Here is a 25,772-nt window from a genome sequence, read left to right on the forward strand (position 1 = left end):
GACTCTTTGGGGAGTGTTGCTGGAGTGACAGTCCTTGGCCAGATATAAATCTGGGTCGTTCCGGTTACGTAGGCCCGACTGTCGTGGTCTTAGGTAATGCTTTACAAATTGTAGCAGTAGTAGAAAAGCAGAAGTAAAACGACTATTTTCTCCTATAAATATTTTCTTCAAGGCATATTTTTTCAGTGTAGTACTGAATGATCAAAACTGTTTGCATTCAACCAAAATTTACAATCAAGATGATTGCGAATACTTTTGTTACATTCACATTCTATACTGAATGGAACTCTGCCATTCAAACAACACATTACGTTTGTTTTTGTTTCAAAATAATTTAAGCCACTCAGGAATGAGGTTTTTTTTTATACAGCCAAACAATCAAAATTTTGAAACGAGTGCCAAGTGAATGCAGATCCTACTGATTCAATCATTTTACAGTTCTGCCCATGATTCAATAATTAAAGGTTTGCTCATTATTGGCATTAGAGTTTTGACACTCCCCTACAAGACATTGCTGAGCACTTTAGGCAAAAATTCTCACACATTTACACTTTGGTTTTTGTAGTACGGCATAAATGAGTAGTTTGACTATTAGTACTGAGGACTTTCTGATGACAACATTGAGGGGAAAGTACTCAATTTTTTCCCATGGCCTGAACGAAAATGAGGACTTTGATAAGCACTTTTGTGATTAGGGATAATGATAATATGAGTATTCATATGATACTCAGCTGTCTTGTAGGGTCCCTTCTTAGCTCCCTTACAAAAGCTTTGCACACTCACACGAACCCACACACAGTGCCTTGCTAAGGGAGACGATTTTGTCTAGAGGAAGCGAGACAACTGCTTTTTGAGCAAACCTTTTATTATTGAATCATGAACCCTGCCCTGGTGTAATATTTTGTGTTTGTGTATTTGGGTCTGTGTAAAAAATGCTTACCACTAAAAATTATTTTAATGGTCATTATTGGATAGTCCTTACTGATATAAATGCGAGAGATTTGTTTGTTACGCTTTCAGGCTTTAACTACGCAACCGATCTTCTTAATGAAATTTTGCACACTGGTGCCATTTAGCCCAACTTAAAAGATAGGGTAGCTTTTATCCCGTTTAGACAAAGGGGCATGGCACCTCCCAAACAAACGCAATTTTTCATCATCAACTATTCCCTGTAGGGAAACGAACTAGTGCGTAACTGGTTCGGTTCTAGTGCGTTTGGAACCATGACTAGTACGCGTTAATTCTCTTTTGCATGCTAGCGACTGGCGAATTTAACATTGCGATGTCCTAGGAAGTGTCATTGTCCCCCGTTGCATCCCTTTGGCGCTAGTTCCGAACCAGTTCTAAATTCGACAGATAAGATCTAATTCGATCTGCATCCATTTTTTATAGTTCCCAACCTGTTATAAATTCGTCACATTTCTAATCAGGCTTGTCGAAACATTTGCCTTTTATATTAAATATGATCGGTTGAAGGAAGGACAATACCATCACAGATGTTTAAACGCATTTATTAAAAATTTATATTAAAAGTAAAAATATTAGTTCACTTTGTCTTACTTGTCTAAATTTAAGCATATTGTTTTTTAAGTAAATAAGATATACAGGCAGTCAATAAAGTTTAGGTAAATCGAAGTTTTTACAATACCGGCAACTATTGTTTAAATATTTAATTTTTCCCAAATTTTTTATAAAAATATGGTTAGTTCTACACCAAAAACCCCAAAAGTCAGAGTTCTAAACCTTATGCAAAATTAAAGAAAACTCCGCAAATTTCCATCCAAATATTGCAATTTACACTCTTTAGAAAAAAGTTAAGTACGCAGTTTTTTAGCCCATTCAATTTTAGTATAACAAAGTGCAAGTTTAAGGCAGCTAGGACTTACCATTGATATTTAGCAATTTTTTGTTGTTGTTTGGTAAGTCCTGCTTCCTCATACTTGCACTTCATTATACTAAAATTGAATGGGCTAAAAAACTGCAAACTCAACTTTTTCTAGAGAGCGCAAATAGAAAGTGAATTATTTTAATGAAATTTTGCAGAATTTTCTTAAATTTTGCACAAGGTTTGGAACTCTGATTTTTGGGGATTTTATAAAAAATTGCCGAAAACTAAAATATTTAAAAAATAGTTGCCCGTATTGTAAAAAATTCGTTGTACCTAAACTCAGTCAGTCATATTAAGGTAGCTGTGCTGGATTGCATAAAACAAAAATTAATTTGTCTATTCTTAAAAAAAGGTAGCTCTGGTGGCTTGCATTTTTAAATAAATTTAGTGAGAAAGTGGTAATTATTTTGACACTTTCTTTTAACCTCTTTTCTGCAACTGCATTGCCTTTCTCAATTGTCCTTCAGGATCTTGGCCTTTGTTTATGGAATCACTAAGTATAATGATTATTAAGCAACTCAAAAACTATACCAGCGTGATTACCGACGTATCCTTTTAAGAGGTAGCCGCACTCTTATAAGCGTAATAAGACCCAAACTTTTCAGGTCAAAATTTCAGTAGGTTGCGTCTGTATGGCCTTTTCAATTTTATAAATTATCATTATTTTTAAGTGGAAAAATAAAACTCAAAATTCATGATAATCTCTGCGCGAAAAAATAAAAATCATAAAATAATTATTATTTGTAATGCCAAAAATAAAAATCAAATAATAATTATTTCCGTTTGAGCGAAAAAATAAAACAATAATAATTCATAAAATAATGATTAAATGCTGCTTTAAATGATTTTACTCATAATGATTACCTTCCCTGCTTTTAAAATTTGAAATAAAATAGTTTAGTGAAAGTACCACATTTCACTGCTTTTGGACTGGTTCGGGACTATTTACTATCGGACTGGTTCGTTTTTGGCGAAAAAGAACTAGTACTGAACCAGAAATTTGGTTCACTAGTTCGTGTTTTCCCTACAGGGTTATTACTTTTTTTTCAAATGGAATTACAAATACACGGTTACGTGCTGGGTGATCTTGTTAGTTGGTTCATGTCTGGACTTCGTCCGTCAATTCGTATAGATGCCTTCTGACTTGCCGTGGCGAGGGTTTCTCTGTAAGCAAGTGTCTGTTCGGCAGAGTCCGACCGATTAAACGGCATCGCATCGGCTAGTATCGGCACAAAATTGACCATCGACATCGGCATCGGCATCGGCCTTTTTTCGCCGATTATTTGCCGATTCTTTGGAATTTCTTTTCAAATGTTCAGGTGAAGCGACAGCCAACATTAAAAACATTTGCAGACAGCTTTCAAAAATGATTTTTTTTTTTGTTGAAGGTGTTTCACGTTTTTTCCATACAAAAGTATGTGCGACAATTTTCTTTTATATGGAGAACACTGCCAGCAAAAAAAAATTGCCAAAAATTAACGGTAACGGCTCAGGACTGGTGGCCTTTCACTGGGTACCCCGTGGTTGTCAAGCCCGTAGTTCCACTTACGCGGAACCCCCTGGGGGGAAGACCAAGCCAGCATAGCCGCTATATTTTATTTCGCCGCACTATGTCTATATGGTTGTAAAGCTCATACAGCTCAACGTTCCATCGTTTACGGTATTCGCTACCCCTCCAAGCTTGCAGAATGTACATAACTCGGGCTGATGGTGGTTTTGTCGACACTTTCAAGCCAGGAAACCATAGGCTCCTTTAGTATCTGCAGCACCGATAAGGTGTAATGCCGTCTTGGCCTGGAGATTTGTATAAAGAAAAATATTCCTTGCGAATTATATTTTTTCTTTATCCCGATCGGGTCCTTGGAGGATTGCAGTAGACCTGTTTGGTCCATATCACTGGCCTCTGACCGCAGCCAGGAAAGTGAGTATTGATAAGAGTTTCTACATAGTGATTATTCAGGCCATTATCTCCTCTAAAGATACTTGAATTGGTGTTCGCTCAGTCTTGCGGTATCTCTACAGTGTTTTTTTTATAAGTAGATGAGCAATAGGATCGTTAAGATTCAGCCTTGGCATTCCATACCGATTTTCGAGTTTTTGAAAAGGCTTTATTTCTTAACTATTTGTAGGAGGCTTGCCACCTGTTTAAAAAATTCTATCCAAATTTGAGATTTTTTGAGGGTTAAGAAGGTTTTAGTTAGAAATTTTTTGTAAAGGGTTGCCATCTGTTTAAAAAGTTGGATTTAAATAAATTGTGCACAAGTTATATTAAGTATTCAAATATGGGTTTGAACACTTCGAATATTTTAGAGAAATTTTGAGAGGGTTGCCACCGGTTAAATGAATTTTTAAAATATAGGTACCAATCGAAGTGGATTTGGAAAGGTTTCATTTCTTAACTGTATTCAGAAGTGTTCCTACGTATTCGTAAAATCAAATTCAACTGAATTCATCAAATAATTGAAATTTGTATACCAATATCAGACGAATGAGATTTAAAAAGATTTAAGTTTAAAAATGGTTTTGAAAATGGTTGTCACCTGTTTGAAAAGTCGAATTTAGTTATATATAGACAAGATATGTAGTGGTTTAGGAAAGCTTTAGTTAGAAAATACTTTTGATTAGGGTTGCCACCTGTTCAAATTACGTATACGGGGTGTTGTATACCCCCCGTCCTCCCCTTCTAAAATGGGGGAAATATTTTTATTGGAATACTCTTTTTTTTGGTCGTAGTACCGACTTCCGGTTTCGACTGCAAGTGGATTAAACTGAGTCGAAGTTAATTTTTTTAAATTAGATACACATGTTTTTTCTACAGATTCATATTCTGAGGATAAAAATAAACTTTTGTTTGAAGCTTTTTTATCGGAAACGCCTTTTTCAACCTCTAAATGACCTCCGAACTTTTACTCACATGTTTTTATTCAAAAACCAAAAAATACGAACTATCAAGTTGGTGATGCTCTTTTGATGATATTAAAAAAGAGGGGATCAGCGGGTGGTCTATGACTCCCTGTATGCGAAGGCATTTTTTCGAATTTCCAAAATGTGTTTTAAAGTTAAGGAGCTTGGCCCTTAGATGTGAAATAACATTTAAATTTTTTAAGTTAGAGAAGCGTTGCTTCACTTAGAAACGGATTTAGATAAAACCTGGCAAACGGATCGCGTATAAACTGAGCCAAAAGCACAATGGTTTTTTCAACAAAGTCGTTGTTTGTTTTTTTCATGATAACTACACCTTCGGTGTTGATCATTTCATTGTTATAAGATGTAATATATAGCATTTCATTAACAAAATTAACAAATTAAAATAAAACCATTGTTTGAAAATATCACACAAACATTCTGTGATTAATATAAACAAACCATTGGTTAATAAAACTAAAAACTTATTTGATATCACCATTTTTTTGTTGGAGGAAATCAAACAAATTTTTGGTTAATATCACCAAACATCGATTGACTAATATAAACAAACATGTGGTTAATAAAACTAAAAACTTGCTTGATACCAACAAGTTTTTGTTTAAAGAAATCAAAAAATTTTTTTTAGTTGGTAATTTTAACCAACATTTTTGTAACTTCAACAAACATCATTGTTGATTCTAACCAAAAATCACTTTTATTCGTTTTCAAGTTTGAATTTGGTAATTTTAAGCAATTTTTGGTTGATTTTTTTCTCAGTGTGACTAGGACTAACGCTTGGAATATATTTTAAGTTTTTGATGAGGATAACCAACTGTTTAAAATGTTAAATTTAATTTTGGCTAAAGGAGTTTCGGAAGACGGAATTTCACTTCAGTTGCGCGTGGGTCCACCCACATTTTTTTATGTTATAGCTAAGGGTTTAAGCAAGCTTTTCTAATATTTCAACTCATTACCTGGCAGGAAATAGTTTTCAGCACATGACTTGGCAAGTACTAGAAGTAAATAGTAAAAGGCAAATCCTTAATAATATGTTCAATGCTACAGAGAAGCTCTCCTCTGCATGGCACTCCACTGCCGATGCTTTAAAATAGCTGCAATGAGCGCTGCATTTCTTTGTTTTTCTATGCGGATATATTTACATACATACACCCGTAAGTTCATGACATTAAGCTTAGTGGCGTGTGTTACTCGTATTTGGAAAATGCAAACAAAAACAAAGTTGGGCTAAAAGTAAGTAGCAAAACAAAAGTATGAAAATAATGTCAAGGAGTAAAAAGAAATGCATGTGCAGAAAAAAATAATAATTCACTGCGCAGCTGCCATGACAGAGACAAAAGGCTCTCATTTCGTAGAATATTATGTATGTGTGAATATGTTGCACAGGACACAACGAACAGATGATAGCAATTCGTTGCACTATTAATTTTACCGATTGCGATGTGCAGTTGAGTATTGACTTTTTCCCGTGACGGACGCAACTATAGTGAAGCGCATCAATCAACACAGAGAAAAAAGCTAAGCAGCAATTACACAAGAGTCCCACTGGGTAGATAACGGAAAATTTAAAAATATCGTTTTTTTATACAGAAAAATTCAACACTTGACTGAAATAAATGTAATTTAAATAAAAAACTTAAGTAATAAAAGGGATAATAGCAAAAAATTTCGGTATCCTGGCTTTTTTGCCGTTTTTGGCAAACACTTTAAGCGATTCGAAAGAAATTTCATACATATATACGTTTCACCAAAAACGGGTCAAGTAAGAAAATAACTGAAAAATATTTATTAAAAAGTAAGTTTTCGCATTCGTAAAGGAAAAATCCAGCTATCGATTACACCTGCGGAAAACTTTTAAGAAAAGAAAAACCAGTTAGTGCTAATTGCTGGTGGCACTGTGAGGCACTCATAGCAGCAGAAGGGAAAATATTGATTTGTAACATAAATCAAAATCGTTGCCAGCGAAAATTTCCATAGCAAAAACAAAGAACAAAGCATTGGCGGCTAACAAAGTTCGGCGTAAGCAGCGAACCCTTTACGAATTGCAGCGAAAAGGCTGAAACGAAATCGCACTGTGAGCTGTGAAGTAAACTGGAACGCAGGCAGCTAAAACAAATAGTAATACTTTAAGGCGCATAACAACAACTTACTAAGAATTAAGGCTAAAGTCACTGCTGGTGTAATAAGGAACAATTTGTCAGTGAGAAAGACAGTGCTGGCCCAAAAGAGTGGTGATAACGAGCGTGCGAAAGGGTATAACCTGATTTAAAGCGGAAAAGGATATCGTGAGAGAGGAAATACTAAAGAAGTGGGACTGAGGGAGTTCGTATTTGGCAGAAGAACTAGAGAGTTCGACTACAAGGAGTTCAAATAAACCAAGCACATATTTACTACCTTTTCTTAACCAACAGGCAGTGCAACTAAGCAAGAGAAGCAGCCAACACCTTATTGCTGCGTACCGTGTGCCCTCTCGTATGCACATAGAGTACACGTTGTCGTATACGTAACAAATTTTATTAAGCGCTCACCTTGACTCACTTTCATTGAGTATTTAGTCCTACAGCTTTTTCGCCAAAACCAGAAAAATGTCGCCATAAATATATAAAACACGCAACGGTTAACTTGGCCAAGAACAAGTTGAACTTCCGCTTAAAATTCTACAATATTTTGATAATTTGAACTTTATATACGTTAACTAGCCGAAAAGCATAAAAAAACAAGAGACTACAAAAAATCTACTACTTAAATAGTACTAGCAACAATAAAAAGTTTTGTGCCAAAGGCAGCGCCGTAAAAAGTAAATATTTTACTTGTACTCAAACACCTTTTTGTAATCAACTGTTTTAAATACGTTCTTGTGTTGTTTTTTTTTTTTTTATATACATTTAACAAATTTTGCGTCAATTACCGTTAACCGCATTTCAATCGACTGCTTGCTGGTTAGTAGAACGCAGCAGCCGCAGCGACATCACCAAAGTTTTGCCGTTGCCGTTGTTGTCGGGGTGGTCGCCGTCGTCGTCGTAGTCGTCGGTGACATCCGCTGTTCGGTGCCATCGCTCACTTCGTAACTCAAAATAAAAATTCCGCCGACGTTGGTCTTGTCGCAACTATTCGCTTGCATCAAAAAAAGCCGATTTAAACCAATGCATTTAGGTTTCAAACGTGCAAAACGCCAAAACCAAAAACGTTTTTCGATTAGTAAAAAATGTCTTTGCCCCGAGAATGGAATCTTCCGGTGAGTGTGAGACTGTGTACTAATTTAACTAAACTTGTGTTTTTAAATTAATTTAATAAAATTTTAGGATGTCTATATTTTAAATTTCCTTGAAAATTAGGTATGTTTGGGGAAATTTTTTTTCTAAAATATGGCGAGTAAAATAATACTAGTAAAATAGCGCTTGACTCTGTCAATATCTTTTATTATCCCAAAAATCGCTTAACAGCATTCAGAAGTAGCCGAGATTTTGCCGAATTCTAATTTTCTCTACGGGGTATTTTGTTTCGAATTTTTGCTCTCTGGTTCTGGTGGTTTTGGAATCTGGTTCTCTAAATACACAAAGATCCTCAAAGCAAGTTCTCGCTATTTTTTTGTTCAAGTTTAACACCAAGTTGTCTTGGTACATACGCCCCGTTTCATTTGAATAGGCACATTATTTTTATTCAAGAATTAGACATTTATTATTAATTATGGCCATAAATTAAGATTTGTTTTAGAATGCTCGATTTTGAAGAAAAGTCTGTTTTATGCGCCTTTTTAATAACAATACAGAAAATGTACTTTCAAAATTGCGCTACCTGAATTGCCTTAGATAGTGTAGCCTCTGTGAGCGTAAAGCAAAGTTAATAAACCCGTTCTTAAAAGGTTTTCAAGCATTTAAAGAACATTTCCAACTAGCACAGAGCGAGAACGAGACAAGCAGACACACGAAAAAGCTGCAACTAACTTTAAAGTCACCTTTATATGCATACGTTGGCGAAGAAGAGGATATACAGCATGCTATGAGAGTGGCAAGGAGCGGAATTGAATTTAATTATCTAGAATCTCTCTTAACAGGTTATATTACATATGCATACGTACATTGGGCGAAAGATGAAAATGTACAACTTGTCCTAATATAAATAATATTCACAATTATTTTAATCAAAAATTTCTTGCATTAATTATTTATGAAAATATAGTTCATTCTATAATGTAAACTAGGGCTGTGCGATTGTTCGATTACTCGAGCAAGTTGGTTAGTCAATTATTCGGTTAATCAATTACTCGAGTAATCAAGATTTTGATTACTCAAAACGATGATTAATCGAGTTACTTGAAATATGGTTACTCAAAAAAAATAATTTTGCTCGTTAAAAGAGTTTGCTTTGGAAAATGCTTATTTTCTTTTTTACATTCTGTATATGAAAAAAAATTTTTCGCTTTAATTTTTGAAAACAGAAACGTTGTTTTCAAAGTATCAAGGAACTTTAACTACTTTATACATACATATGTAAAGAGTTGAAATGTTGATTACTCATTTTACTCGAAATGTTGATTAATCATAAAGCAACTTACTCAAATATTTTTTTTTTTTTGTTAATCAAAAATCTTGCTTACTCGAGTAACTGAACTTTTGAGTAATCATAATTTTCAATTAATCGAATAATTGAGTTATTTACTTTATGATTAATTAAAATTTTGAGTAATCAATTAATCGCACAGCCCTAATGTAAACCAAATAAATCAAAGCTTCACACTTTATATAAAACTCAACAAAAGTTCAAAAAAATCNTGAGTAATCAATTAATCGCACAGCCCTAATGTAAACCAAATAAATCAAAGCTTCACACTTTATATAAAATTCAACAAAAGTTCAAAAAAATCGTATCAAAATTTTTAAGTTTGTATTAAGAATTTCGAGTATGCAGTTTTGTACCCCTTTCAATTTTAGTCTAATGAAGTGCAAGTTTCAAACGGCTAAAGAATCCCGTTGACTTTTGAGATTCTCTTTAGGAGACGGATTTTTGCACTTTTTGCCATAAAAGCACGAATATCTTATGAAATAAAATGCGGTAGCTCGTTAGCAACAAAATTTCAAAAAATTCAACACTAGCTTTTTTGTAAATTGCACTTTTTTTATAAAAAAAAACCGCAAAAGCAATCTCCAAAAAAACAAAATTTCAAAAAAATCAACGCCAGCTTTTTTGTAAATTGCACTTTTTTAAATTAAAACCCGCAAAAGCAATCTCCCAAAAAAATGCTAAAAAATTCACGCAATTTTTGTAAACTTTATGTGAAGTGTGAAATCTTGATTTATATGGTTTATATTATAGAATTAACTATATTTTCATAAATAACACTAGCCAAAAAAAAATTCGGCAGTGTTAATAAGAGCTGATTCCTATAGATAGATAGATCGTACGCAGAATCAGAATCTCATCTTATAAATACCAGACCGACTCTAGGTTTTGAGATATTTTGACTTAAATCAAAAAACGAATTTTTAGCATAATTTGAGCCGTTATTATATAAAAACAGTACGTGATGGAATATTTATAATAATATGTAAAGAAAGATAAAAAACTTTATGGTAGTACTTATTTTTGTTTAATTTTTTAAAATGCACAGGCAAGCAAAAAGTCGAACATTTCTGCATAGTTCAGCTTTAAAAATTTTAAAATAACTGAGAAATTTGTATGGGTATATTTTTATAAACTTACTTTTGTAACTTATGTTTATAACAGTCAAACTTTTACCTTTTGTGCTAAAAGAGCAACGTTACAACAATACAGAATATTGTAGTAAATACTGAAATTAAAGTGAATAATAAATATGCCGTTGTTGGTACATCCATCACTTGACCTCTAAAATACCGCTACATTTATTTTACTTGGATTATCGTCAGCGGCAATGGCTTTTAAATTGTTTAGTTTTATCAAAAAAACTAACAGCCGATTTCACGAAAGTAATTTAAGTGAAAAATGATTTTGATTTTTTTCAATTTTATATTGAAATTGACAGAAAGTAAAAAATCATTTGCAACTTAAATTACTGGTGAAATCGGTAGTAAATTTTACTACATATTTTTTACGTTTTAAATTTTGCTTAAAAGCTAAAATTTTTATTTTTTGCTCGGAAAATAAAATAAATTTTTGGGTATTTTTTCAAGCAAATGCACACAAATGCTCCAGTCCTGAAAGTATTCAACATGGTACTCGCTAATGATTGAGGTCCTTTTCCACATAGACGAAAAATAATACTTTTGAAGCTTGTGAAGGAAGAATGAAAAGAGATACAAAAACAAAAGAGAACAGAAAAACAAACACTGTATCAAGAACAAAGACAAGGAAACAGCAAAGATACGGACATTCCCTGACCTAGATAAATTTAAAGATAAAGATGGTGATGAAGATGACGATGAAGTTGAAGGTAGATGAATGTAGATGTAGATATGTCTCCGTGTTCGTTTTCATATTCGCGATCTATTGCAGTTTTGTTGCTTTCTTAATGACATGTTGCAGATTCTCAACTGAAAATCTTCTGAAATGTTGCAGAAATTGTACTTGTACTTTCGAGTACTGGTACCCTCGCTATATTGAATCTATCATTCTTGTCTAATTTTTTTTTAAGTCTTAATAATCAATTAAGTATTTTTTTAATGAAACGATTTGACTTGAATTTAGTCAAAATATAAAAAAATATACTAGTTCCCTCAAAAAGTTTATGGATATGAAAAATATAAGCTATAGATACATATATTGTAACTAGACAGGAACTAAGACGCCAGCTCAAAATTGACGGCGACAAAAGACACGTAAACTTATTTTCGCGGTCAATTATGTTTGCGGGTGTAGCAGTATACAAATTCCCCAAAGAGGTTTTGGGAAAGATACTGAAGTGACAATCCTTGGCCCGGTAAGAATCCATGTTTACGCGTCTTTTTTTGCCGTCAACTAGGTTTACGCGTCTTACTTCGCTAAAGTTCTTTTATACGTCTTTTTTCGTAAATTTTTTTTTCGCGCGACCTTTTTCGCCGTGTAGTGTGTATACATTTTTGCGATAATTTTAAAATTTTTTTATCTTTGTTTAGTTTTAAATAAAATTGTCTTCTTATTCTAAAAAAAAATTGTAAGTATGTTCGGATTCGATTCTTTAGAAATGTCTCTTCACCGTAGGTATAAGTGGACATACATATTTATGAATTTATATATATGTATTAGGGATGTTAGTCCCGGGATCCCGGGACCGCGGAATTTTTTAAGTCCCAAAAATACCGGGTTTAGTTGCCAAGAATCGCGAGATTTTCGGGATTTGTAATTTGCAATGGTGGCAATAATAGAATGGCTTATGTTGAACAGTTTTCGCTATATTTCTTTTGTTTAATATTTAATATTTTTATTTAAATATGTCTAGCTAATTATACATACACATAACACCGTGCGACTGGCAATGTATTCGCGAACCCATGTGCCAAATATATGCAGAAAAATTGCGTTTTTAGCTTTTCTTTCTGACGTCAGCATTTTTTAAAAGGACTTTGGAAATTGAATAATATGAGTAATTCAGAAAACGGCTTAAAAATTTAGTGCAGTATACTTAGGAAAACGGTATGGGTATCAAATTAAAGAGAAAATTCTGTAGAAAAAGAGCAGATTATTTTTTTTGGTGCATAATATATTGAAAATGTCTTAAAAAAAATATACATATGTTAAGGACTGATATAAACTCGTCAACGTCCTCGAATATAGTCCTTCTCACTTTATTAGCTTAAAAAAGTAAAATTGATTAAAAAGGTTTTTCAATACCTGTTAGTTCTTGTGAACCCGAAAAATTTTAATTTTTTTAAATCCTACAAAAAATTGTCTCTTTCATTTGGTACCCATTTTTATTCTACGTTGCACTGAATTTTTTAAATAATTTTTAAAAATTTTTGATATCTTTGAAATTATAAAGTTCTAGTAAAAAAAATCTAAAACTAAAAACGCAGTTTAGTATCGCTTGGTGTGTTTTGAAATTTTTTTGTTTCAAACTGTTTCAAGCTTTTTACTCAGAGTTTTAGAAAAATTTTAGGTATGCAAAAATTTAAGTATAGCCCATTAAAGAACAGGATTTTTAATAATTTTTTTGCTGGAGGTAATAAAAATGAATATCTAAATCCCGAGACTGATCCCGGGATCCCGGGATTGTGTGAACGATGTCCCGAAAATCCCTGGATCGCAAAAATCGAAAAAATTAACATTCCTATTATGCATGCATTTACATATTTGGCTGTGTTTTTTGTTTAGTTTGTTTGAATCGAGTGAATCATAGCGTGAATGTCACTTTAAAAAATATGTACATATGTAAATACTTAATGTAAGTATGTACCCATATGTATTAATCTGTGTTAAGGTCCTTGCATTGTTGCAGTTGTGATGACTAAGTATTTGGGTTTTCTAGGCCGTTTCAAAAAAAAAGGCTACAAAGAATGCAAATACTTGTACGAGTACTTGTTTCATCTCAAATATTTTAATTGTTCTAAAATTACTGTTTTCCGCCTTTTCTGGGTCACCAGTAGAGAATAGTAACCGTTACTATTATAATAATACGAGGTGAACAGTTAATCCACTGAAGCGAATCATCAATGTCGTTACGTAAGATTTGACATAAATTACAGTGACATATTTGTTAATTTATGCTCAATATTTGACGCAATAACTACGGTGGCCATTCGTCCTTTATTTCACCTCCCTGCTCTTTATAAATTTTTACTAAATAAAGGACACCATAGATAATATCAATAGTAAAGATATTTCTTATCTTCTTAAAATCTAATGTAAACATCCGCCAGCCTGTTACAAACGAAATTTAAAAGTTTTTCTTTAATCAGTAACCTTTGGACCAAAAAAATCGCAGCATTTTTAAGGAAATATATTCTGATCAAAGTTCGCAATTTATGGAAATAATGAAACCTTTTTTTGATTTTTAAGTTTGAAATAGATGTGTATTAGGGTGCCCATTGAATTTTTTTTTTTTTGAAATTTCAAGACCCTACCCCCTAATTTTATTTGTTTTTTGAGAAATATTATTGCGTATTTTTATAGATTTTTTAAAGGTCATTTAGAGGTTGCGGCCTGTCGATTTAGGTCAGGAAATACGATTTTCTAGATTTATGAATTTTTGAATGACTCTTTTTGATTCGATTTCAAAGATCGAATATGATGTGAGACGAGGATATATAGGCCTTTAAGACAGTATATAATAATGTATTGTCGCACTTGGCTTGATGGGATTTTTTTTCGGGTAAAATAAAAAACCCCATATTTCTCTTATTTTTTTTATATTTTGACCATCGACAATTTCCACAATTTCAAAATATGTAGTACTATCCAAAATTAAATCTATTTTTAAATAAACTGATAGCTCACTTATTGCAGCCGCCTTCAACTTATATATGTGTATTTAACGGACTTTCAGATTTTTTGAGCAGTGTGACTAAGGTATTTATCGATATTTATTCAAAATTGATATGTATAATCGCACTTTAGCAAAGAAGTGGTTTTTCAAGAAATTTTAGGAAAATGGGGGTTGGCACCCCCGACTTACATACATGATATATGCGTATCTCAAAAACTACTTGACCGATCTCGACCAAATTTGGTATACACATTGTGCTTAGCCTCCTTAAGTACCGACTTGAATATTTGTATGCTTAATAGAGCTAAAATTGTTTGAAAAGTAAACAAATACTTATTTGCTCACGTTTTCTTAGCTTTCTGTTTTATAATTTTGGATGAAAGAGATTAGTATGCGGGATTTCGATTTTACATGATCAGGAAAAAAATACATACGAAAAATTTCAAACAAAACGCTGACGATAAACGCACCACTATGATTTATATTTCGAAGTATACTTTATTTTTTCGGTCAACATTAATAGTGGTTTGTGATCTTTATTGTTTCAGATAAAACATAATCGTTATTTTGGATTTTGATTTTTTACATTATTTTTAACCGTTATGATGGATCTTTTATGATCTAAAAAATTTAAGCTGAAAAAACTGTTATAATATCGCTCATTTACTTCAATAGTGTCATAACTCAAGAAAGCTAACCTTTAAAAAACCGGCTTTAAAGTTTTGAATTTATATACTCCTATAGAAAAAAATTTATACATATTTTGTTCTAGTGAGATACTGGTAATCGATACAGCTATGAACATTTTACACAACATAGAAACAGAGGTAGGGGTAATTTCTACATACTCTATTAAGATTTTATATTTTTTGGATTATGACACTATTGAAATAAATGAGCGATATGATTGGAAAAATTAAAATCATATTTTTGCATATTTTGCGAAAATGCCTGTTTTTGTATATTTATTGAGTATATTTTAGTGTAATAATAAATGCATGTGGTTTGTGCATATTTTTGCCTTGTATGATTTCCAACCACTTAAACCAACCACTTTATTTACATAATATTGCCACTGTCTGCTTGATTACAAACTAATTTTATACATAAATATGTCTTGTATTTTGAAATGATTTGTTTTCGTTCATTTCTTGTAAAAATACATGTGGTATTTGTTTTTGTTCCAGCAATAAAATATTTTTAATTGCATATTTTACTTGTTTATAGCGTATATTTTTGAGTGTATATTATATGTGCATATTTTCGATTTTTTAGTACATGAGATTCCGAGCCCTACTCATAACATTTTGAGAGCGACTCTTCTTGTATGTAACTAAGTGTGTTTCAAGTTGGCAACAAGCTTAGTTGTGTGACAATACGTATACGCCCTGTTGTCCTTTGCAAACGCAAAGCAGTTAAGCAAAAACATATACATAGGGACACGATATCGAACGGAAAGTATCGATATGGTAAGCTCGGCCAAACACTAACATATTGTGTAAACGCCAATCTATTATTATTTTTACACGTAGAGATGTTGACTTAAAATACCGAGGCCGTGGGTTCAAATCCCGCTACATGCAACCTAAACTATAGTACAAATTTCTGTTCCTTAAAGCCCAAATTATATGCGGAAGAAATGTCGGTCACATGCAGCCTCATTGCGTAAGTCGTAAATTAGGCTAAATGGTACGACTCGACATCATTGGAATTGTCTAATGTCGTGCTGAAATAAGTAAACGACGAAAAGCGTCGGAAACTATACAGGGCTGCCAAGTTTTTCCGTTTTAATACACTAGTCGAGTGGAAATTTTAGGCAATGACGTGAAAATATCGATATGATTCGACCCTCGAAAAACAACTTGCATTCGACACGACTCTCGCAATCAGGGTCATTATCTTATTAATTTGAGTTTTAGACATTCGATACGATACTAGGGTACTATCGAGTAAAAAATATCGGTATAGAATGCCAAAAGTGTCGATATGGTATCGTATCGTATCGAAATTCGTGTCCCTGCATATACATATGTACTAGGGCATTCACTCCCGAAGCATTTTAACAATCCCGGGATTTCGGGATGTAAAAATTCTAAGCCCGGAATCCCTTTTTTTTTTTTTTGCATTTTACAAACCACACAGATTCATTGCCACCACATTTGGTCTTAGGGGAGCATAATGCCCCTTAGTAAAAGAGTATGCAATTTGATGTTTAAAAATTTTTTATTCTAAAATATCTATCAGAAATCCTTTTCCAAAAAGGGGCAACAAAGTAAAATAAAGAAAAACTCTGCCACACTGTAAAAACTTGTTGTGTTTTCAATTGCTACCAGATTTTTCGTTACTACACAGTTCTTGGACAAAATATTTGAACAAGCACAGTTATTCAGGCTGGCCCTGAACTTCACTTTCAAGGGCAAATGGCTCAAGTTCACTTTGAATCCAAATTTTGGTGTTCTGTATTTCTCGTGTTTCATGTCAAATGAATTCTTTATCTCGTTTTCAACATCTCTTTCAATCTTTAAATGGATCAGCAAAAACCTCGGGATCCCGGAGCTGTATGTACCTACACATTTCTGTGGAAATTTCACAAAACAACTTCTTTCAAAATTATAAATTTTTCAGGAGAGCATATTAAATGCTTTCCACAACATTCATAAATTTCTTAAATGAAGGAAAAATGTTTTTTAAAACTGGACACATAAATAAACACGATTTTTTCAATATCTTTTTATTTAAATAGCATACTTTTTTAAATAAATAGAAAATATTTAAATAAGCCCTTTTTTTCAAATTATCCCATACAATTTGTTTTGCCAAATTGAGTTTGAGTAAAATAATAAAGAGTTTTTCTGCATTTGGTCAAAACAAGTTAATTTCAAAAAGCAACAAAATATGCATTTGGCAAAACAACTTCAATCGAAAGAGGTTGTTTTGCCAAATGCAAATCGCAGAAATTGCACAGACAATAAATAGAGCCAAGTTCATTTGCTTTAATTTTTGCGTTTGAAATTTGTTTAAACTCCAACTTATTCGAAGGAAAATCTTTTGTCAAATACAATTTCTGAAAAGTAAAAAAGAAGGTCATTATAAGACAGCTATAACTCTTATATTAAAGGTCATATATATAAATATGGCCGTAAGACAGAAATTCGCGCATTGAACCGTGTATATGATAAAAATTTTAGAAAATTGTCTTATCTCTAGATAAGATACAAACATAAGTATATCTGTGAAAATTTGACAAAACAACTTAAGTCTATTATATTAGGGAGGTCCAAAATAAGTAAAGTCGGAATTTTAATGCTCTCACCCCCTAAGATATTTATATACCAAAAAAAAAATACCCCTGTTTTTTTTTTTATTTTGAAATAAAAAAACCTTTATAGGTCGCTCAAAGTGCTCAAAGTTTTCCATGTATACCGCAGAAATGGTATGGAATTCTTGAAAATCAATATTTTTCAATCGGAAAACTCTGGTTCCTATCAGGGGACTTCCAATAACAATACCCAATTGTTTATTTAACCATTTTTCAGTAATTACGATTTTTATTTATCCCCGCATTATATTTTCTGGCATTTTCTGTGGGTTTCGGCGGACCTATAAAATATAGTTACTATGGTAAATTGAGTATTGGGAATCTCCTGATGAGAAACAGAATCTTCTGAACGAAAATATTGATTTTCAGGAATTCCATACCATTATACGAAAAGTCATTTTTTCCGATATAAAATACATGAAAAACTTTGAGCGCTTTGAGCGACCTCTAAATATTTTTTGATTTCAAAATAAAAAATAGAGATACGTTTTTTCGGTATAGAATAATCCTAGGGGGGTCAGAGCAAAAAAATTCCGACTTAACTTATTCCAGATGCATTTTTGGGCCACCCTAATGTATATATATATATATATATATATATATGTACATATTTGTATACTGTGTTTAAATAAACAGCAGTTATACTTTCGATGGAAATCCATTGTATCAACTAGAGCATAGCAAAAATATTTAGAGAACAAAACAGATGTTCTTGAACTTTTACAGCTTCCTGCATACTATAAATACACACATTTAAATATTTATGTATAAATTTGAATACATTCAGAAAGAAATGTATTTAGAAATGTATAAAAATAGATGTATATGTATGTACATAAATTTGTATTCAGATAATTAAATATGTGTTAAAATGAGCATACATATGTATGTCCCTTTTTCAGCATTCCATGTATTTTCTCCTGACAGCCGGTTTAACACCTCACACAACGGACATGCAATTGTCCAAGTTCACTGTGCAAATGTTGCTATTTTATCGCCGTGCATTTTCTCTCAAGTGCCACAAATTGCATTTGATTCCTGCGCATGCTCAACACTTCGTTCTCTATTCATCCACTTGAACCTATCATATTTCTTATTGTCATTGCTATTTGGCCTCTTTTTTGTGCAATTTCTTTACATTTAAGTCCATTGACATTCCGGTGTTCTGTTGCGTACGAAATGTGTTCAAAACACAGCAATTACTTTACTATCTCCGAATAATAACGAACGCGTCTTGACCTTTACGGTGTCATGAAGCTATTCGAACTAAATATTTTAGGGCAACGATTCACATACACACTTATGTATATACGAACATACATACATATATACATATGAATTTATATGTATATTTGCCTACCAATTCAAACTACATATGCACAAATTAGAATTCTAGTGTGGGTGGTGTGCAAAGTTAAGTTCAGGGTTAATGTGTTCAAAGGGGTCAGTTGGCATTACCATCTTAGTTAAAAGTCATCAACTAATAGTGTGTAGAAATATAAATTCATACGTCTTCAATACAATGTCATATAATGAAAGAGCTTAGCTTGTGTATTAAATATATACTAGTGAATCCGTATGGCGTTAAAACGCCCAAACTTGAAATTCAAAAACGTAAAAAAATATTCCAAACGTTAGTCAGAGTACATATAAGCGATCTAAACCCGTGCAGCCATTTCTGAGTGAAGAGAGGTCTCTCATAGTTCAGGTATTTAATTTCAACAAATTTCAAATCACCTTACACCGATAAAAAAAGATCTTAATTAAAAAAATAACACTACACGCTAAGGTATTTAATTTGACCTGCCATTCGAAAGAATGATGCACATTTAATGACCATCACATAAAATGCCTTCTCGTATAATATACGCAACCTTGTATAAGGGCATGGTTTTGCCTTCTTTTCCTTGTCTAGTTCAGGCATTTCATAATGTTGGCGTTTTAAGCAACCATCTGATTTTCAGGGCAACCATATCCCCTGTCAAAGCTTCAAAGGACAGAGAAAGTTCCTTTTTGGCCTTAAAAGAGTGTGTCATTTTGAGAAACGAACACAAAATTTTCTCACCGTTTGCCTTTATTACGTTTTTCATTTTCAATTTCATAGATTGTTTATAATGACTTTTGCTAAAATTTCAAAATCAAAAGTTATCAAAACAAATTCTATGGGACTGAGAAGTATTATTTTCTACTTTTTAGTCCATTTATAAAAGCGTTGTATATTAAAAAGTTTTTTTTATATTATTTATTTTTTAGAATCGAACACGAAAAGAGAAAGGGGCAATCAAAAGTCGACACGTTTTGGTAGAAACCAAATCACCCTTAGTTAATCGAGAAGGTGGTAGCCTAATCAAATATATTGTCATACCAAAGCTTTCATACATTACTTCCGATTAACATCCATATCTTAATATTTCATAAAACTTGTATATAAGTTAACTAAATTCAACTTTTCAAACAGGTGGGTAGCCTTCTTAAATCTCTTTCATCTGACATTGTAATATACTTGTTAAATTTGATTATTAAAACACGTGGCAACCCTCCTTAATAAAGGTAAAAAATAAAGAGTTTTCAAACATAATTCGATTGATACCTACCTCTTAATAATTCATTCAACTTATTGAATAATTTTAATGCTATTTTTTAAACACGTGACAACCATCTTCAAACTTTCCAATTGTTCAAACTATAGATTTTTTAACATTCGTTCGTTTGACTTCCGTATTTTTATAATTCATATAATTTTTGTATTAGTTAATTAAATGAGACATTTTTAACAGATGGCAGCCTTCTTTAAAAGTATTTTCAAACTAAAACCTTGTCAACAGGGTCTGGCATTGCGATACATATTTTTTAATTAACTGATGAATTAAGTTGAATTTGATTTTTTAAACAAGTGGCAACCCCGATAATTAAATCTCAGAAACAAAGATAAACCCCCTTCTTTTGATACCCATATTTTTATAATTTATTGAACTTAGCAAATAATTTGAATCTAATTTTTAAACTAAAGATTTCTTAACACTCTTTCGTTTGACATCCATATTGTGATATTTCATATAACTTGTGTGTAAGTTAACTAAATTCGACATCTGAAGCAGGTAGCAACACTTTTCAAAATATTTTCAAACAACTATCTTCTGAAAGTCCTTTTGTTTGGCACCCATATCGTGATATATATTTTTCTTATCCAATTCCCTTATTTAAAATTTAATTTTTTTTTTTAACAAGCGACAACCCTCCTATAGTTAAGAAACAAAGCTTTTCAAAACCATTTCGATTGATACCCGATTTGTAGTAACTGATTTGGTTTTTTAAATAATTTGAATATAATTTTTTAAAGGGTGGCAACTCTTTTCAAAAACGTGAAACCTTACTGCACATCTTCAGTCCAAGACGTTTAATTTGACGCCGAATTTTGGCAAAGCGAACGATCGCTTCGGATATGAGGGCATTGGAAATTAATTTTGAAGTTAATATTTGCAAAAAATAGTCGGACAGTTACGTTGCAGAAAACGACTGTTACGTTACCTGTACGATATACGTGTAGCGATATGATTATAATTAGGTTTTTAAATGGCTTTTAGTGTGTTTTATGCAATTGTTAAGTGGCATGAATTCACTAGTCTTGCTATGTGACATGTAATGCAAAGAAATTAAGAACATGATAATTATGACCACAGATTTAAAAGTTTCTGATGTTGTGCAGCTGTAGGTCGTTTCCGAAGTAATTTTCTGTGTATAACCCGAGCTCGATATTAAAACTGCGCCAAGATGTTGAGTTTTTTTTCGCGGTTAAATACACGAAAAACGGCTTTAATGACTGCTTTTGTTTGCTAATATCCTGCTTAACTAATATTTCTTTACAGGCATTCTTTCAATGTACCTACGGGGCATAGTTCAACAATATTCCTAGACCGAATCGTGCAGATAGACGCAACACTTTCTGTGACACTTGATTCCAGTGAACCCTCCTTCTTGAGCATAAATCATAATAACGAAGTAAAACTGGGGAACAAATATTAAATGGTTTAGCATCCGCAGAGATATAGAAGTTACGAGCAATGATATATTTAATAAAATTTTGTCTTTTAAAGACGAAGTAGTGTGGTATTTCTAAAAGTGGTCTATGAAATAATATGAGTGCGATACTTTGATCAGTTTTGGCTATTTGTTCTTTGATGTTTGATATGTTTGTATAAAAGTCTAGCTGGTTATAAAACAAACACCAAATAAATTCAGAATTCAATCTTTGTACAAAAATCCTAAAAACCGGAAATTTTCGCCAAAATTTCAAACTTTTTAATCAGAATCTTAAGAAAAAATGTTGATATGCAGTCTTGTAGCTAATTTTTTAGTTTATTTAATTCTAGTGTAATGAAGTGCAAGTTTCAAACTGCTAATATAAAAGAAAATAGTCGAAAGTCGTGAAACACCTTCAACCAAAAAAATTCTCAGAAATCAACGCGATTTTTACAAACTTGAAACTTTCACTAGAATTAAATGAGCTACAAAACTGCGTGCCAAAAAAAAAGGTCTGATTAAAAAATTTCAAACCAACTTGAAACTTTCACTAGAATTAAATGAGCTACAAAACTGCGTACCAAAAAAAAAGTTCTGATTAAAAAATTTTATTTTTTTTTTAATTTTCAGAGTTTTAATAATTTTTCTACAAAGTTTAAAATGTCAATTTATATGGTGTTTGCCGTAAAACCAGCTAGGCTTTTATAAAAAAATAAAAAAACCCATGAAAATAAAACAAAAGACAAATAGCCAAAACTGCTCAAAATTATGCACTCCTATTATTTTGTGGACAACTGTATGTGAGCACTCGAATTTGTTAAAAAAAAGTAAAATATAAGCATATTTGGTGGAGTTGATTTCATGAAAAACAATTTTTAAACCTTCCCCCCTCTAAAAATTTCGCGTGCCGCACTCTTTCTCCTTTTTACCTCCTTCTATTCGAACTGCACTTTGACCTTGACTGCTGTGTATCGTGTTGAGCAAATACAAACGGTTTATATTAAAGTTTATTGAATCTTCCTGAATGCCGTCAGTTGCTCGTATTTTATAGTTTCTTTTTCTTTTGATGAGTTCATTTATTTATTTGTTAAGCCGCTTAGTTGTACTCGGCGGCGTTGGTTATTAAATCGATTAAACAAGTAAGGTAAATTGCACAATTTAAGTAATTGATCGAGTGCAGGAAACTATTTATTTATGGGGCGAGACTTTGTAGAAACACGCAGACATACATATCTAACTATACATACATATCGTCACCTAAAATGCAAAAAGACGTAACAAACATTATGGCTGAAGTGCAAAAAGTCGTAACTAATAAAAAATTCAACATTCACTCTTTGATTTAAATGATGGATTTTATCCCCACATGTTTTATGAAAAAAAAAATGATTGGCCACGACTTTTTCCATTTCAGTGACGATGTTTGTTACGTCGTTTTGCATTTCAAGTGGTGATATGTATGTACAAATATTTATGCATCCAAGCACTTGTGGCAGAAATTTCTATATGAGTACAATACAGAACCGCTGGTGCAACTCACTAATTTATCCTTCTTACTTACAGCGCATGTGAGCGTAAAATTGCAATGAAAATATCAGTTTGCGTGTTTTCACGCTTTTCAATTTATTTATGTCATATAAATACCAAACTACTTCAATTAATTAAAAGCTTATTGGCTTTAAGCGCTGGTTTTACTTACATTGCAAGTGCAGGTCATAAAGAAGCAGCGCATGTGAAGCAGTAGTGTAATTATTCTCGGCATTGAGCGCATAGTCTTCCAGAATCAGCTTCTCAGGGTAATCAGTTAGTCTGTTCCAGTAACTGAAGAATGACTATTCATAGCCTAAATGAAGTCGACACTACAGTTAGTTGCTGCTTTTTGTCATAATTTTCAATGAAATGGCGGCAACTAATTATTCGCTGTCATGCCCTGCGAGGAGCTGCGCCGGATAATCGCTTGTATGCAAAGCCCATTAAACAGATTCGATATGTGGTAGTAGTCATGTTATAGGGAAGACAATATGTATCTGTAATTATTGTACCATTCTTGGCACGTATCTTTAATCTACTGGCCCATCGCTTCAAATAGCAAGCTTTACAGTTACGGAAAGAATGATCAATATTCGAAAAACGTGTTTCATTAAAAACTTGTGTATATGATTGAAATAGTTTCATCGAGCTGTAAGAAAAGTAGAACTTATATATTTGTAAAGAATGTACACAGCTGGGTGTCCAGATTGTTTAAAAAACAGCGCAATTTCTAGAAAAAAATCGCCAAAAATCGCAATTTTTTTTAATAAAATTCATTTAATCGATTTAACAAATCTTTTATTTAAAAAATAAGATCTTTTTATAATATTGTTTTTAAGACCAAAAACGAATATAATACCTTCAGAGGGTAATAATAAATAACACAAACCACTATGTAAGGCTTTCTAACCTCATCCTAATACGAATCTTAGTTTTTGTTTAATTCATTGCGGAAAAAACGCGCTCAACAAAGCATGTGAGTGCGGCAAGGATAATTGTTGTTGCGGTTTTCACTCCGTAAGCAATTATCTAAAATTCTTCATAGTCGGATGGAATGGTTCTGAAAAAAAGTTATTCCATGGGAAAGTTAAAAGATTTGAATATTCAGTTTCCTTTGTTTTTCTTTCCTTCAAAGTCAAATAGTGAATTGGCAGGTCCCTGAAACTCGCCCTCTTGTGATTCACACACTTTTCTGGCGACAAAATCAAAGCTTTTTATAAGCAGTGTTGCCATTTGAGCCGTTTTCCGGCTAGATTTAGCCGGTTGCGATAGCAAACAGCCGGAGAAATTTCGATTTAGCCGGCAGCCGATTTGTTAGCCGTTTTGCAGAAAAAAATTTGCCGATTTTGCTATTTGCCTTGTTTTCTTAAATTTCATATATGTATGTACATATGTTTCCATTTTTGACTAAGCGACCCAAAATCTGTTAGAAATGGCTACTCGCCTTATCGTGGAGAAAGTTTTCATGTTATGCAGGGTTGTATGAAATTGTGCAAACTTAGAAAATAAGAAATCGTTTCACGTTTACGAGACATCTGCCGGTCATATGACCGGTCATCTAAATGGGAGATCTGCAGTCTTTTGGCATCATATTTTACATCAGAATTGAAGGGATTTCTGAAAAATGTGACCAGTTCTTTTGTGTAACTGTGATTTTGCATCCCTTGTCAATATATGGCCTCGGTTGAATTTTAACTTAAGGTCGTTGTTTTACTGCCTTAAAATTGAGTGGAAATTTTCATAGCGTTTTTTATGTGTATTGATTTCTATTTGAGTGTATTGAGAATCGGTCAGTCTGAAAAGGCCTCGTAGGGAAGACAATAGACAATTATCACTCAAAATATCAGATAGTAAGAAAAAATGCTCCCAAATTTTCTCTCATGTAGAGAAACTTGCAATTTTCTGTACGAACGCAAATTGGCAAGATTTTCTGCCAGCTAGTGTCCACGGTTGCATTTCAAACAAAAGAAATTTGTATAGAATTTTTAAAATTCTTTCAGAGCGATAAAAAAAAACAGGATCTACGTGTATATATCTTGTCAGTCCGACTTTCTTCAACATTTCTTTGTCGGGTTTACTATATCGACTCTGGTTGAGATTGCATTCCGATTAAGAATACAGTTTTTTTTTGCCGAGTATCTTTCAAATCTTTGGAATTAACTAAATTAATTAAGTAAACAAGTATTAACTTACATTTTTCATTTTAAAATCGCTCTAGTTTGTAAATTTTTAAATTTAACGAACTTCTTTATTCAAATTATCGTCGACAAAAAATCCAACCATGTGCCACAGTCATATGTTTTTCCTAATTGCAAATTTTTGCTGGCAAAATTTTTTCCGGGTCGAATTCGTAACTTCTCTCCCAGAAATAGTACTTGTGATTTATTTAAATAAAACATGTGAAATTTAGTTGAAACATTTTAGCCGTTTTTAGCCGGTTTTATTTGCCAATTTAGCCAGTTCGTCCAAATAGTTCTAGCAACACTGTTTATAAGTACTTAATTGACTAGGTAATCGTTTCAAAAGTTCTTCGATTACGGTGTTTAACATTTTTTGACAGTTTTTAATATGCTTCTTACGTCAAGTTTATCACGCAGTTCATTAGCCTATTCTGTAAAATTATCGTGGAAGTTTTTATATTTTTATAATTGGAAAACATTTATTTGAAGGGAAAAAATTGCCAAAAATCGCCAATGGCGCGAAATCGCCAAATC

General features: G+C 32.5%; 1 protein-coding gene across 3 annotated transcripts in view; it reads left to right on the plus strand.

Annotated features, from left to right (window-relative positions):
* Window positions 1-6,276: 6,276 nt before the first annotated feature.
* Window positions 6,277-25,772, plus strand: part of Sln (monocarboxylic acid transporter silnoon) — a 31,274-nt gene continuing 11,778 nt past the window's right edge. For 2 of the 3 annotated variants that reach the window (XM_017610261.1, XM_017610259.1), the window contains exon 1: window positions 6,277-8,048. In XM_017610261.1, coding sequence (XP_017465750.1) covers window positions 8,019-8,048 — 30 coding nt within the window. In that variant the 5' untranslated portion in view covers window positions 6,277-8,018. The remainder of the gene's footprint in view (window positions 8,049-25,772) is intronic. The other variant, XM_017610260.1, reaches the window with a different exon arrangement.

Source organism: Rhagoletis zephyria, unplaced genomic scaffold (genome assembly GCF_001687245.7).
Source record: "Rhagoletis zephyria isolate East Lansing unplaced genomic scaffold, Rhagoletis_zephyria_1.1 Rzeph_scaffold_00295, whole genome shotgun sequence".
Classification (NCBI taxonomy): domain Eukaryota; kingdom Metazoa; phylum Arthropoda; class Insecta; order Diptera; family Tephritidae; genus Rhagoletis; species Rhagoletis zephyria.